This window comes from Schistosoma haematobium, chromosome ZW (genome assembly GCF_000699445.3).
Source record: "Schistosoma haematobium chromosome ZW, whole genome shotgun sequence".
NCBI classification, from domain to species: domain Eukaryota; kingdom Metazoa; phylum Platyhelminthes; class Trematoda; order Strigeidida; family Schistosomatidae; genus Schistosoma; species Schistosoma haematobium.
Window position 1 is genome coordinate 32,083,252 of NC_067195.1, and position 16,234 is coordinate 32,099,485.

The 16,234-nt window shown below is 30.1% G+C and overlaps 1 protein-coding gene across 1 annotated transcript in view; it reads left to right on the plus strand.

Moving 5' to 3' along the window:
* Positions 1–16,234, plus strand: part of ERCC3 (TFIIH basal transcription factor complex helicase XPB subunit) — a 49,061-nt gene that overhangs the window by 25,342 nt on the left and 7,485 nt on the right. The window contains exons 4-5 of the mRNA XM_051211063.1: positions 140–424; positions 13,164–13,409. Coding sequence (XP_051071094.1) covers positions 140–424; positions 13,164–13,409 — 531 coding nt within the window. The remainder of the gene's footprint in view (positions 1–139; positions 425–13,163; positions 13,410–16,234) is intronic.

Below are 16,234 nucleotides of genomic sequence, written 5' to 3' on the forward strand. Positions count from 1 at the left end.
CACTGATTTCTTCAAGTCAAATTCATTTTTTTTTTAAATATTGATTCAAAATTATCGAGTAGCTTTGGTCTACATGTCTTTCCTGATTGATTGAGTGGTCGGGGATTATTTTATTTGGAAATATATTTTCCTTTTTCAGGTTGGTGTCACAGCTGCATGTACAATAAGAAAGCCAACATTTGTTTTATGCACAAGTGGTGTTGCTGTTGAACAATGGCGTGCACAATTTAAATTATGGTCTACTATTGAAGATGGCCAAATTTTACGTTTTACTAGTGATGCAAAAGATCGTCCAAATATAAACTCACACATATGTATCAGTACATATAGTATGATTGCACATTCAGCTAAGCGTTCATATGAAGCTGATCGTATGATGAGTTGGATCAGAAGTCAAGAATGGGGACTTATGATTTTAGATGAAGTAAGATTTTTCAAACATATAATCAAATAACAATTATATATATATATATATATATATATATATATATATATATATATATATATAGATGGTGGTACTGTGTTTGAATCAACACACTATTACTTTAGATAGAACTTAGATTAGGGAGGTTACATAATACTTCTTACTCTTTTGTGTAATTTTATTGTCGATTCATATTGCTTACCTAATTTGATGATTTCTTGTCAAACTTTTCTTTTACTTAAAATGGCTCAGTATACCATTCTGATTAATTACTGACTTTTTACCTTCAACCAGTAAATCTCAGCTTTTCTGAGCATACTTTATCTACTTTGATTTCAACAAATAGGTTTATATCACTAGCTTTCACAAATCAAAGCTGAGTAAATAAACTACTTGTGATTGTTTATTGAGTTGAATAAAATATTTGTGATTAAAATAATTTCATAGAATTTGGTGGTGACTTCAATGGCTCGACAATAATTGACACAGATTTTTATCTCATGGGATACATCAATACGTTCAATGTTGATACAACCTGTTAAAGAGTATCGGCTAGGGTGAGACCTAGATGATGATAGAGTTCGTACTGCGTTGCCCGACTGTTTCTAATTAGATCATCCCAACCTATTTGCTTCTCATCTGATTGATTTTTGTATCGGTTTTACTAGGCTGGTTAGTGCTACGGCTATTCAAGATTATACACTGTTTTGTGTCTGGTTCTCATTATTGTTTCCGCTTATTCAACTGCTTGGTTCCATTATTTTAAATATAATTACATTTAACTATTCTTTTTTCACATTTCATTGTGTATTACATCCGTCGAAGAATAGAATTATATTATCTGTTGGAATTTCCTTGATAATTATTGTTTTGCTATATTTCTTCTTTCCCTTTCCATTTGTTTATTCTTTCGTAAATTTTCCACTTTCTTCAGTGACATTGAAAATAATAACGTTTCTTTTTTGTTGCCTTTATGTACGATTGTTGCACTTCTTTTTTTCTAAATATTTCTTCCTTATTTTGGTTGATTAGTTGATTAACTTTATGGATGTGAGAGATTAGTGACTCAATCGATTCAATTCATTCAGTCTTATTTTGATGTAATTGTCTAATTTTAGTAAATTTTTCGCAATTTACGTAATTGACTTAACATACAAGTCATGTACTTTCAAGGATTATGTAACAGTTTATCATGTAGATACAGACACGATATTTTCCTATATTTGATTACTTAATCCTAGCTTATAATTTTTCGGTAGATGAAAGTAAAAGACTATACTATGATAATGAAAAAAACTATGTTAACACAATTATTTTGTCCCCGGGTAACTCGCATAAAACATTTTTATGGTCAATAATTGTCCTCAATATAATTTTTTTAAAACAGTTTAATGACTCACTTGTTCAGTGACCTGAAAACGAAATAATAATATTGTAGAACAAGCAGGTAAGTTCCAAAACAGAAACTATAATAAATTACTTTTAAACTAATTGCAATATTCTGATTTGTTTGAACTAAATGTAATCAAGAAGAAAAATAAACAGTTGATATCACAGATTATATAAACTGTTATAGTTAGGAGCATGAAGTGATTATGGTACTTAATAAATAATTAATAGTATCATCTATTTGATTGGTTTACTTAGATTGGAAAAGGCAAACGCATTTTCTTTTTATGGTTTTTGTTTGCAAGTAAATACGTTGTTCTGATTCTAGCATTCGTGTGAAAGTTGCTGGTTTGAGGCTTAATTAGACCACTCTGAATAAAAACCGATAGGTTCTGTTGTATTATCATTAAGAATAGGTTATACGTTTTGAATAAACGAAATCTATCTTCTTTGTTTACTTAATTGGACTTGATCATTTTATACGAAAAACGGTTCGCCGCATAATGTCACCATAAGATTCTGAGGTAAGTACCACGGGGAATAGTTATTAACCAATAAATAAATGGATAAACGTGGTATTTATCAAATGGTATAATTTCAACAAAAGAAAACCCAGTGAGATTGTGTGCTTTCATGAAGGTTAATTTGATTTTTATGTAAATTGTAATTGGAAATTAATAAAGGAGCACCACTGTCTCATATCAAGACTTATGTATGGCATTTCGAGTTACTGAGTTGCGTGATCTGGATAACTCAGAGGGTCTCAATATATCGACAAATATCAGTTCATATAATAGCGTCATATAATAAATTACCGTCTTCGTTTCAATTCAATCACGGGATTGGCAAGTAGTTCATCATATAATAACGCTGGGTCGAAATTCGTACAACATATCCAAGCTACTGAAGCTATTTTTACGACTAACATTTATTGAATTATAATCACTATACCAAAGCACAAGTTATTAGACCAGGTACATATAACTAACTAGTCTTAACAGGATAGAACGTGCCATCTTGATTCCAGTACTAACCACAATCCATCTATTCCATTAAAATTATGATAAAAGAACTACATCAAGGTAATCCGCACAGGATCAACATGTGCTGATAAAGACTGACCGAAATTCCATTCTGAATACCAACAATCACTTAATCTAAATCTTTTTTTAATAAAGATATAATCAGTTAAATAATTGAAAAGACTTCAGGGGAGAGAATTTTTTTCGATGATATTATATGCCCAAGCTGTTTAGTTTTATTAAAAGATAATTAATGGACAAAGTAGTCTATTGAAAAATGGGAGGACCTTTATTGAAGTTCGAACTCTAAATAATCTAATAAACCAGGAAAATAGATAGTCTTAACTTGATGTATGCTCAAAAATTTTGTAAACTCCGCAAATATTTGGAAATCATTTAAGAAACTTATCAGCAATAAACGGGTTAGTGACAACACACAACTGATTCTCATTATCTTAAAAATATTTAATTTAATTCGATAAAATTTATTTGTGTATTTCACGCATATATAGTTTGTAAATAAATTTTGTGATATATGATGAATAAGAAAACTTTATTAAAATATTATGCTCTGAGAATTCTACATTATCATTATTATTTCCAAAGTTTGATTTAGTTAGGAAGAAAAAAACTACATTTCTAATAATTATAAAAAAAAACACTTCACAGCTGATGAATTTCACAGTTAATAGTAAATTAACAAACTTTAGTAAAAGAATAGATTTAAAACGCTTGAATCGTTGTTTGTTTCTCAATCCTCAGTTAAACTGACACTTTAATTTACAAAGAATAATAATCACTAATTAGTAATAAGTCAATGATGTAATAAATATAATCAAATGTAAATTCATATCAGTGTCAGGTGCAGTAATCTAGCTAGGACATTTAGGGAGTTAGATATCTGCCAACTAAATAACTGAAGACTATTCAGAGCAATGAATAATAACAATAACTTATCTATTAAGCACATGCTATTAAGTAAATTCCTGAATACTCCAACTACTCAATAAATCATATTATAAATAAAAGTCCAGTATTTGTTTTCTGGGGAAAAAATAAGAACTGATTATTTAAATAGTTTAGTTAATAAATAGCTGGAGGATATTCCTATCACGAACCAGCTGTGGCTGACGAACCATTAAAAAACCAGGGAGCAACAGATAACTGTTTCGTCCTTGTTTTTGAGGCTTCTTATTAGTGAGTATTCACAAATTCACACGGACTGGGACGTAGAGCATTCAGGTTGGCACTAAAATGAATAAATATCTGTCAATAAACTCAGTAAATAATAATTTTGTGCTTAATGACATTTAGTTTCGAGAGTGATTTTCCGAATAGTCATCGTAATCTAGGAAGTTAATCTCTTTGAAAGTGTAGCTCTTTGTCACAAGTTGATTGAAATATGGACTAATAAATTGCAAATCAGCTATCTAAATGTGTCGTACTCATTACTGAAGAATCATAAACAATTGATCATTATTTTTGAAGTTTCCAAATAAAACATTGAATAAGGCATTATGTTAGTTGAGTATACGTAGCTTAAACAATAGTTAAAACTTATTTTCCGTTAAAAAAATCATGTATATAACTGATCAGAAGTTAATATCAACTTATTATTTTTGTTGATACAACCTGTCAATTGTCGTTACCAGAAGAAAACTATAACTAGGACACACATATATAAACGTGTAATGACTGTACAGTTGAGTTAACATATTATACATATTATTTTGGACAACAGCTTAAATTGCAGAATAAAAATAAACAGCTGATAAAAGATTTCAACGTCAAAGAAATGTTAGTAGAAAGGGACACATAATCATATAAATACATATGGCATTGAGGTTATATATTTTTTCAAACTCTCTTGATATAGAAGATAAAAGTAAGGTCTCATTACTAATTTTCTAACTCGTTTTCTCGACTAACGACTTGTTATCTGATAAGCCATTAATTCATACTCATACGGTTTTGTTTGAATATTTTGTAATTACCAGACTTCTCTAATTAATAAATAGTTATTTGATGTAGACTTCAGCCAGCATCATTTAAAGAAAACACAAACTTATATTATGATCATCACTTGTAATATACGTGCTTAGTTGAATGTCAATGTACTGTGTCTGTATGTATTTGCAATTTGAATAATTGAAGTAATGTGCGATGCGCTTATCACTCACTGTAGGTCGACACAGCTATGGACATTTACTCTTAAGATTTCATTTTTTTGTTTCAAGATGAGCAACTAGCAACAGATTTGTGTTTTTCATGATACTTTGTTAGATTTTTAATTATTAATTCAAGTGGTAGTCTATCTAATTCGTGTCTATTTGTTCATGCCATTTAATATTTGTCTCACACAAATCTCAAGTTAATTTTCTGTACAATTAGAATTATCATAAACAGAATAAGCGGTAAAAAGTTCAAACAATGGTATTAATAAGGTGATTCTCATCATTTGAACAAGTCTCCATTACTAAAAGTATCAAATTATACAATATTTCTGCTAAAATGTCATCCAAAAATAAATCTTAATTCATGGAACAGGTTTTTTTGTCTCTTATTTTAATGTGTTTCATGTATGCATGGAAATACGAAATTGTCTGGACATGTGAAAGTGTTTTTGTTCTGTGCATACACTTCGAGAATTTTTGGTCGAGTTTGGTTTTCGTCACGGATTACTGTCAACTAGGATACCTTTGAAAATCAAGGCTCACTATACAGCTATCCCATTCAACGCTCACTTATTTCCTATGATTAATTCCCAAACCATAAATAAGTAAACTTTAAATTATTTTTCTCAGCTGAAGATTCAGTTCTTTTTCTTGTGTATGTATTTGTTCAGATACATTTACGCGTGGATCTGTCCTTATGTATGTGTGTGTATTTACTTGGATTCCTTTGTATTTATTTGAATGAAATTAAAATTAGTTATAGTATCTACGTAAATCTTGTTTCTGTTAGATTATCAGTCCTCTAGTAAATTGACTACTATCTCTATTGTACATTCTTGATAAGTCTAATAATTGTCTTTTATTTTATCACTAACATTAAATAGAAATTTGGTATTAGACTTGGGATATCTTATTATAAATAATATTAGTTGTGTAGTGACGTTGCAGCGTTTTCGAATAACTTAATAAATTGCACATTAATAGGGAATGGATTTTATAGTAAAAACTTACCTTGATAGATATTTCAGACTAAATAGGGGAAAGTGAATTTATTGGGTGTAAGTACGGAAAAGAACCATTCTATAACTAGAACTAACATATTTTTGCTTGTAATGTGATTCTCAACTTTACTTCCAAACTCCCCTACAATTATTTCGTCGAGATTTCTTGTTTCATATTATATACGATTTTCTATTACAAGAAAATATGAGTCCTTACACAGTACATGTCCTGCCTATCTATTCGGTTAGTAGAGTTTTGTTTCCTCTTTTATTCATATAACCACACTGCATAAATACCAGACTCAATTAGTTACTGGGTCAATTAAATACTACTAACTTATACCTTGCTCACTCCTTGTACGAACTTTACTATTTCTTTTTCTTTTAGATAAGTTGTACATTACAGTGAGTTGTGTTTCGTAGTTAAGCGTGGTTGAATTGGTTTCTTTATTTATTGGATTGTTTGATCGTATATTAACGCTAACATTTATTGACAAGAAATATCTCGATAGTGCCTGATGGTCTAGTGTTTGTTAACAGCAAAGTGTATTAGTTCATTGAACCTAATACAATGGGATATTTTCAAAACTTTTTTTAAAATTTTTTGTAGGTAGTATACTCACAAATGTATATTCAGTCAGTTCAAAACATCTTACTCATTAGTCGACTTTCCAACTAGTTATATCTCCTATAAACGTCATTTGTATTCACTCATGAAATATGAGTTTCATTGTTATTACACTGTAAAATTTCCTGGAGCTCAATATTATCAAGTTTTAATCATACGTCGTGCAAATCACAGTTGGTTCTCTATCCAGCGTGGTATATTACAAAATTTATCTTATAGATTTAAACCAGTTAGACAGATAAATGGTTTACCGAAATAATTTTCATCCTCTTTAGACATAAAAAGAGCCAAAAGCTCTGGAAACGTGTTCCGTCCTAGTTTAAGACTTCTCATTCGTCCACATATTTTATGAAGGATCAATCTCAGGACATTTAGGTATTATGGGAAATATGATATGATACAGATAACGATTATCATTTCCTATCTAAATTGATTCGCGAACTAGTACAAAGTAGCCGTTCAGTAGTCCTTTGCATTATCAGTTGATTAAAACTTATTTCTAAACCGTAATTCAAACTGATTAAGGTCGTTTATCAACTGTCAAGCCATATCCTGTCTCTCTTTCTGTTTTCCGTTATTTACAGTTAAATAAATGATTGTCACTTAGACGCCTAAGTAACTAGTATTACTATAACGCTATTCAGTCTATCACTAACAGTCACGATAACTATTCTTTATAATCTGAATCACTGGGAATGTTTACAATCATAAAATAATTTTTAGTTCTCCTCTAACATTAGTATTATTATCCCAGTTAATGAATATAGTTGACGGTTTCTATATCCTACAAAAAATAGAAATGTCATGTTACTCATTAATATGAAATGCTTGTTGTCATCGCTTTCATTAATTACAGTTATGTACAATTGAATAATGAAACCAATTGTATCATCACGTTCTATGTCGTATCAACATAGAGTTAGTTTTTAAATCAGCGTTAAATTAATTATCACCGTCATTTTAACGAAGAAAGGATGAATTTTTTTTACAAAATAATTACATATTAATGTTTCATTGTTGTTGGTACTGTTGTTTTCAATGAGATGGTTGAGGAACAACTAACGTGTAAAGTGATTGCTAGTTTATATTCTTTATATTATGCATAATGAGATAATTCTTATTATTGCTGTACTGGTTGTTTATTTTTCAACCATAATTATTAGACAATTATGTGTTGGTTATTTTTCCAAAGTTAAACATATAGGACAGCACAAATCTAGCTTTTATATTTCAATTTGTATTTGTTAAAAAACCACAATTCGCACTTAGATAATCTATGGAAATCGTTCATTTCAACACGAACTGATATCAGAAAAAGAACAGCGTGATTTCGGTTTATTAACTCGGTAACATTATGATCGTTGCTACACACGAATGTCTTTGATTTACTCTGTATCTGAGTCGTTTGTAATCACCCATAAAAAGAGTAGAACTAGGGCGAAGCAGCTGTGTCGTTGTATAACACACTATGGTCTTCAATGCTTTTCAAGCTGATATCTGTTGGTAGTTAAAAACAATTCATATCATTCCTTCTTTTAGAAAAGACTTTGTTGTTCAGTCCAAAGGACAAATATTTATGTAGATTGCTACTGATTAAGGTGAACAGTGAATGAACAACACTGTTTTTGTAACAGTTAATTCATCTTAACTTTATGATCATGCTATTTCAATGTAAAAGATTTAATCAATGTACTTTTCATTTCGTAGCAGTGAATAGAGATTGATGTTATTTCAAACATTTGTAATGCTTCACTTCTGACTAATTAATGAAAGGTCTAATACAAAGTCTTTCAGTAACTGTGTTCACACTATGTTGATACTATTTACATAAGGTCATTTATAACAAGGTAAAATGGAAATTCATTTTAAAAAATGCTTCTGTATAGCTATTCACTATTTGCAATCTTCATGAGTAACTCACATAGTTACTCGAATTAACACAGAGGTAGTATGAATAAAATTAATTACTAGATACTAAACTTCTTAACTAAGTAGAGTTATTGACAGCTTAGTCTGCAACGTTCTTGCATCTACGTGTTCTAGAATGTAACCAAGAAAGATTTTTTTCAATACTCTGCTGATGAATCCAGAACCCCTTGTTTATCTTTTAAGTTACTATGATTTACAAGATATGTCTTCTCTTCATTCATCATAAAAGTACTCAAATTTTTCTCACTAATTGACAATAACTGAAATTTGTTGAAATCAATTAAGATTCATAACAAATCACAGGGGTTATTTAGCATTCAATTCACGTGAACTGGAAGTTAACAATGATCTGTGTCTTTGAATGATTCTGACACTAATGCTTTTCTTCCCGGATCTGATAACCATGCATTATAATGAATTTTGTTTAATCAAAATCTACCATTTTTAATCATTAGAAATCATCGCGCAGTGTTGACTAGTGTTGGAGACAGATGGAAGCTTAGGGGTGGCCAAACCAAAACGTGACATCAGTCTATAAAGTCACTAACTTCTGATCTGAATCAAGTTGTTAGGTACAGACTACTTGTTTGGGGTCCGCGCAACTATCGTAACCAATGGTTGGAGACTCTGGGTGACATGGCTCAGAATCGATCACATTGGTATACACGCTCTTTGACTTTTCTTAAACCGTGAGATTAAAATTACTTTATACCTTTTTTCCACAAACTAATTCTTTCTCCCTGTATTATATCCTTATATGCAATCTTTCTTATATATATTACTATCATTAAAGTAATAACTTCTATGAATTTGGTGTTCATCTTGTCGTGCTAATGAGGTGTGGCAATTTGGGCCGATGCATGTATGTGCCTGATCATACGTTGTAGATGACTGACTGGTCACATAACCTTTTAGTCAATTCACTTTTTTTCGTTCAATATTCTTCATAATTTTCCAGACCAATTTTAAATGCGTTTATGGTTTATTGAAATAGACTAAATATATCTGATTATAGGTAACCACAAATGGTATACTTATATGACATTCACAATGAACTTGTTGTTTGCGTTGTTCGACTTTCTTGTAGTAAATTGTAAATTCGTGCTTTACTCTGCCAAATTCGGTTCAAACAACAAAAATGGTATAACTAGAACTCTCAAATAAAATATGTGAATTGAAGCCAAATAAATTAATTAATGTCTGTTTATTGAACAACATTCTGTAGCTATTCACATAGACCGGTAAAACGATTTATTAAAAGTTTAATGAAGTTATACTTTATATAATTTTAATTTTATTTTCTTGTTCATCACTAATCTATACTTACTGAAGTAGAGTAATATGACCAATTTAGTTAAATCAATCATTTAAACAACGAAAAAAGTTCTTTTCTCAAATCTAAATCTCCCAAGGTCTGATATCAAAACATTCAAATTTACCATACATATATCTTAGCTGGTTCCCTTTCCTCTCTATAAAATTATGTTTTTATTCCTTTCCTCTCGTCTATATTTATTGTTTTCCCTTAATCAAAAGCAACTTTTAACCTAGTTTCAACTAGTTCATTTGTTATGCTTCATAAAGTTTCATTTCACCTTTCTTTTTTATAGTCCCATCTATTCCTAGTTGTTTATCTTAGACTAACTGGGATATTTTATTTATCCTGTTATGCTCAATGTGTTTATTCGATGTTGATTTCTCCTCTTTTTCAGTTTTTTTTTAAAGACAGAATTTGGATTAGCTCCCAACCCCTGTCACTCCACTTTTTTCACTTCGCCAGTTTTACTAGATGAGATTAAATTATTTACTTGTTTTCATAACCTATTTTTAATTCTATTCACTTGTTTATCGTGACTCTTATTCTTCTTTTTTCCTCACTTTTGTCTTCAAAACTGTTGTTGGTTTTTTCTCCTGGTGTTTGATACTTGTGTGTATGTGTGTATGTAATCTGTTCATGTTTAGCAACTTATGATGGACCAGTCACTTAATTTTTTAACTTTATAAAAAGAAAATTAATCAGTGAAGTTTGATATCTTCTGCATATACTTATTTACACATAATTTTTGTATCTTCTTATCGGTTGCAATCTATGTGCGTGTGTGGGGAGATGCTAAATTAGTTGTTGTGTTTTATTTATTTATTGTTCTTATCTTTAATTTTCAGTGTAGATATTTAAATGACCTTGAACTTTATTTCCGTAAATTAAGCAAATATGTATTTATTAAAATTCATATATTATAATCATATTGAATTTCCCATTAATGGTAGTTTTTGTTCCTGTGTGGAAACAATTTTTCGTTGCGTGGTTTAATACTTAAACTATTTTCTCTTAATGAATAGAATTTCGTTGTACAGTAAGATGTGGCTTTTTAGCTATCATAGTTGGAGTTATGACATGATAACTTTGACATGAAACGATACCAAAAATAAATCGCATATAGAGAGACAACAGATAATAAGTTTAGTGGGTGTTATGCGTATGTTTTTCTAGTGAATGGATACAGACAAGGACAAAACAAATTTTCTGCTGTAACTTATCGTAGTAATGTATATATCAACTTAGTGTTTATTAAGATCCTTTCTAAAGTTTGCTACGACCTGATTTGTATTTGAACTATCTATGTATAAATTCATTAAGCAAGTCTCTTCTAATAACCAGATTCCAGTATCCTAACTACGTGCAAGTTGAAACGAAAATGCAAAATCTAGTTTCACAACAAGTTCATTAGCTACTTTCGACGGGATGTTTAAGGATGAATTTATGGATTCGCACTCAGTTCCACTCACATCAACTTTCATAGCAAGAAACTTTAATATCTCAACTCTTATAGAGTTGTTGATTAATAGCAGTTTATAAACGTCAATCCTATTGACGTTGATATTTTTTGTTGCTCTGTGTATTTGGACTACAACCGTACACCTTAACATTAAAAATGTTTTCATTAAGGTAAATAGGACAATTTTAATTGCTAACCTTCTTGATTTGTAAAAGAATTATATTAGTGAAGTTAGTGGCGAAAACTTAATATGCGGTACACTAGATAAATGTGTCTGCGGCCCATTAGTTTTTGATTTTATTTCAATCAGGTATCCAAGTTAGCTCTCTATTTTAATCATTCTCACGACGTGAAAAAATGAACACTTTAAGAAACACATCGAGTTATTCAGTAAACGATGATAAGTTGATTTGAGATTTATTCGTATAGTTATTTCAGATGAATAATATTTACAGAAAAGTAAAAGATAGTAAATTTCACTAATCAGTTGCATATGAATATGCGAAATGACCGTAGTGTCGATCTATGTCTATTTATATTCATTGTTTAAGTGTACACTTATTCCGTTCTGGTGGTCACATAACCAATTCTACTGATGATACTACTTAACTGCATGGTACATTATGGCGTATGCTACTTATGTCGACAATCATGTGTAGTGTGTAACACCAACCAAAAGTTGAATGGCTGTCAGAGGGCTAAGAAGATCGAATTGAAGAAGACAGGAAGAGGAATAGAAAGGAATGGTGGGTTGGAAGAGTCAGACGGAATATAAAGTACAATCGACGAAAGATTTGCAAATGAAGCATTTAATGTTTGATTCTCATGTTTTACCAAGAAATCCTGTGATTTTGTATGAAATATAAATTGGTTATCCTCATCTGAGTATTCGTTCATCACAACATGTTCACAAACTCATTTTTTAAAGACTCTAAACACTCAGAGATCCTTATACTTTGACACCTTTAACTAATTTAAAGTAAATATCACTAAGAACATTTATTAGTAACACTAAAGAAAAACTATGCTAGGTCATATCTATTGAAGATAAATATCTATTTTTAGTACTCTAGTGAAAATAGTGCAAAAGTAACAAAATGATAGGTGATAAGCGTGTTAGACAAAAGTAAAGATTGTCCCGCGTGTGTCTCGCAAAAGATCAATTAAAATTTACATCGTAAGGGATTCAAGCGGATTTTAAGGATTTAAATATTTTGTACAATATTTCTCTGTCATGCCTGCTAAAAATTCACAATTTGGCTGTGGTAGCGTAAAAGTTCAGTAAAATAGAAAGCTGAGTAACAAAAATACTTCATGTTATACTCTTTTTTTTACTAAGCCACAGAAGTATAAGATGAGAGAATCCAACTTTTTACCATAAGAAATTATTCATTATGGTAAAAATAACCTATGATAAGCCTGAAAGTACAATGAACATTTTATTAAATAACTGATATGGATTCTCTTATACCAACAAACTAGAACATCTAATGATATTATAGGGTAAACATCATCATCAATTCATCTGTTTTACCGTTGGCTTACAAAAATCACCAGTTCATGATATTGTCAAAAATAAAGCTAGATTGAAAACGATACGGGATTTCAATTAAACTATGTACCTAAATGAAACATCGTTGTTACTTGAGAAAATCCATAAGATTTTTACATTTTCATGAAAAACACTCAGTTTTTCATGATATGATTCAAGATGATGAAGAAAGATCTTCATACCAATTATTATGTACTTCTTATTTTACATGAATTAAGATTTCAATAGAATGATGTTTTACATTCTATTCTTTTTAATTTTCTTCAGGTCCACACAATTCCAGCTAAAATGTTTCGTCGTGTTTTAACCCTAGTACAAGCACATTGTAAACTTGGTTTAACAGCAACATTAGTTCGTGAAGATGATAAAATAACCGACTTGAATTTTTTAATTGGACCTAAATTATATGAAGCTAACTGGTTAGAATTACAACAACGTGGTTTTATTGCACGTGTTCAATGCGCAGAAGTATGGTGTCCTGTTACACCTGAATTTTATAGAGAATATTTAAATGTAAGTTATTAGTTCATTTATGATATAGATTCTTTGTGTTGTATTACGTTTTAATCAGCCTCCTATTCATAGCTCAACATTAACATATCGTTTTATATTCGATTGATTAAATATTAGTGAGTAAAATAACATAATAATAGTAGTTGTGATTGGTAAAAGTATAGTTTGATTTATTTTTTTTTCAACTCTAATTATTCGATTGTTTTAGAAATTCAACCAAACTAGTAGTTGATATGTAGTTCATTAATGGAATTATATACTGATCATATTCTATCAAAAAGCAACCACACTTGGAAATCTGAACAATTGAATTTTTAATAAGTGTTTAAAAGGCTTTTTGTTCTTCGTCTGACCTGAAGACTGTGGACGCTTATTACCAAAAAGTCTTAATTTAGAACAAAGAAAGATCTGTCCTATACTTTTCAGAATCTTGTATTCCTAAGATGATGTAGTAATAATTTAAGCGTTCAATCTTGCACTCTATATAGTAGTAGTCGGTTCCATGACCTGTGTATCGAACGTTTTCCTCCATTAAAATGTCCATTTTGTCTTTGCTTCTAAAAAATATTTTATTCTTATTATTACTAAACAAAACATAACCTGAACTCGTATAAGGTACTGGTTATCATTATTGACGTCACACTTCAAAAATTCATCACACCTACTGTCAATCTAAAATCCAGGAATTGGAACTCAAAGTATAATATGAAACATAAGATTGTTGATAATGTATTGCTAATATTTTATTTGTCTCATACATTTTTGTTTCGTTTTCAAGAGAAATCTGATTTTAAAGAAAGAATAATTTCCTCCAATTAAACATTGTTTACTACCAAATACCTACTATTTATTATTGTTGTTGTGACTTCACCTTTCATCAATTCGTTTATTATGAAGTAATTACAGCTCCATAAGATTTCAGTTATATTCAAATATAGATTTTAGAAATAATTCAGTTTTTTTTTCAATCTTCAAATCATTATTTCAGTCTATATGCTGATGAAGAGTGTAGCAAAAAACCTTGAAATGCAGTTCATCAGTAGTAATATCCACAAATATTAATCTTTCAGTCTTCGTTAATTGTTACTCACGATTTCTATTAAGACTTTTATTTCCTGTTTATTTCCACCAAACTTTCACCTTGTTTCACCTATATTCTTCACGCGTGTTATCATAGTTCTCCTTCAAGGCATCAAGACACCATTCATTGTTTCAGTTTTCTATCCTATTTTCGTTTTCGTATCCAAACAGTTAACGGTGACCACGTGATTCTATTGTATCTCTTTATTTTCATCCTACTAATTATAAACTCTTAAACTATAATCTTAATGCAAAACCATAGAATTCTTCCATGGAAACTGTTCTCTAAAATTGATTTGTGTATTTAGCTGTAGGCTTATTGTTAAGGTTCACAAAACATTTGAAACGATGTCCCTAATACTAACTATTCTGAGTGGCATTGTCCGTCAGCCACAATTAGTAACATATTATAAAGGATTCTTTGTTAATGACTTGGTCCTTTTATTTCAACAGATATGCAAGTTTATGTTATAATAAAGTTGTGGTACACTCTGTTTATCATTTACTAAAATGTACAACTAGAAACCAAACAAACAAGCGGAAACTTTATTATGCATTTATACATTAGATTATATTGAGTTAACATCGAACACTGAAAACTAAATTTAAGTCTCAACTCGTTATTTGATCAGTGTACATTTTAAATTTTAATTTTCGATTCGAATGAAACGATTCACTAAAATCTGATATTTCCAGTGGGCCATATTATTTGAAAAAGAAATAAATGCTTATTCTTCCAAAATAGCGGAGTTCCACCAAATTATTTTACCAGATTAGAATTATTCGACTGTATTATTATTATTGTTACTATCACTATAATTATAGTATCGTTACTTGTCACATAACACTGACAATGTTATGCCTTTGCTCTTTTTTTCTCTCTTGTTTCATACTAATATAATCCACATGTTACCGTTTTGCTAAATAATTTTATTCAAAGATACATCATTTTTGAAAAAAATATAGATTTATTGCTAGGTAAAAATGTTAAATGATATTTATACATTGTGTATCAGTTTCTACTCACTGGTAGTAGTGTGGTGTGTGCTACTTATATTGACATAAGTAGTGTATGATGTTAGTCGTGAACAGAAGGTCTGGCAGCAGCGAGACAAGAAGATCGAACGATAAAGAATGGAAACAGGATGCAATTTGTATGAAAATCCAAGAACAATGAAGTCTGAGTCATTTTGAGACAATTGGTGGACATTTTGCAAATTAAGCATTTACTTTATAATTGTTAGATTTTATTAACAAGTCCTGTAATTTTGTGTTAAATACAATCGATTGTCCCCATCAGTGTTCTGTTCACTACCGTAGTATTAGCAGTGAGTAATCAAAGCAACAGCAACTCCCGGTGGACTTCGTACACAAGGACACTATTTTCCTCTTTTTTTAAAATAAAATTGATAGAATTTTTAAGTGGTTTGCTGTCATCACGATTCAGTGAGCTTACAGTATACATTTATAGTTGATAGTACAGGCGTTCGATAAAAATCACCCATGCGCAATGTTGAATATTCAAGGCACTTGGACAATTCAGATGAAAAGTTAATAATGAGAATTGTTTAGAATGATTTACACATCTTTCTCCCACTTTTAAGTGCTTTTAGTTTTATTTATTACAGAATATAAGATGTCCGCACTTGTATGTACTTAAGTTTTAATTTACGTTGTTTAACTGAATTATTCGACTAATCCAACTGAACACATACATTTACTTATTAGTCATTTTGTTTACTCTT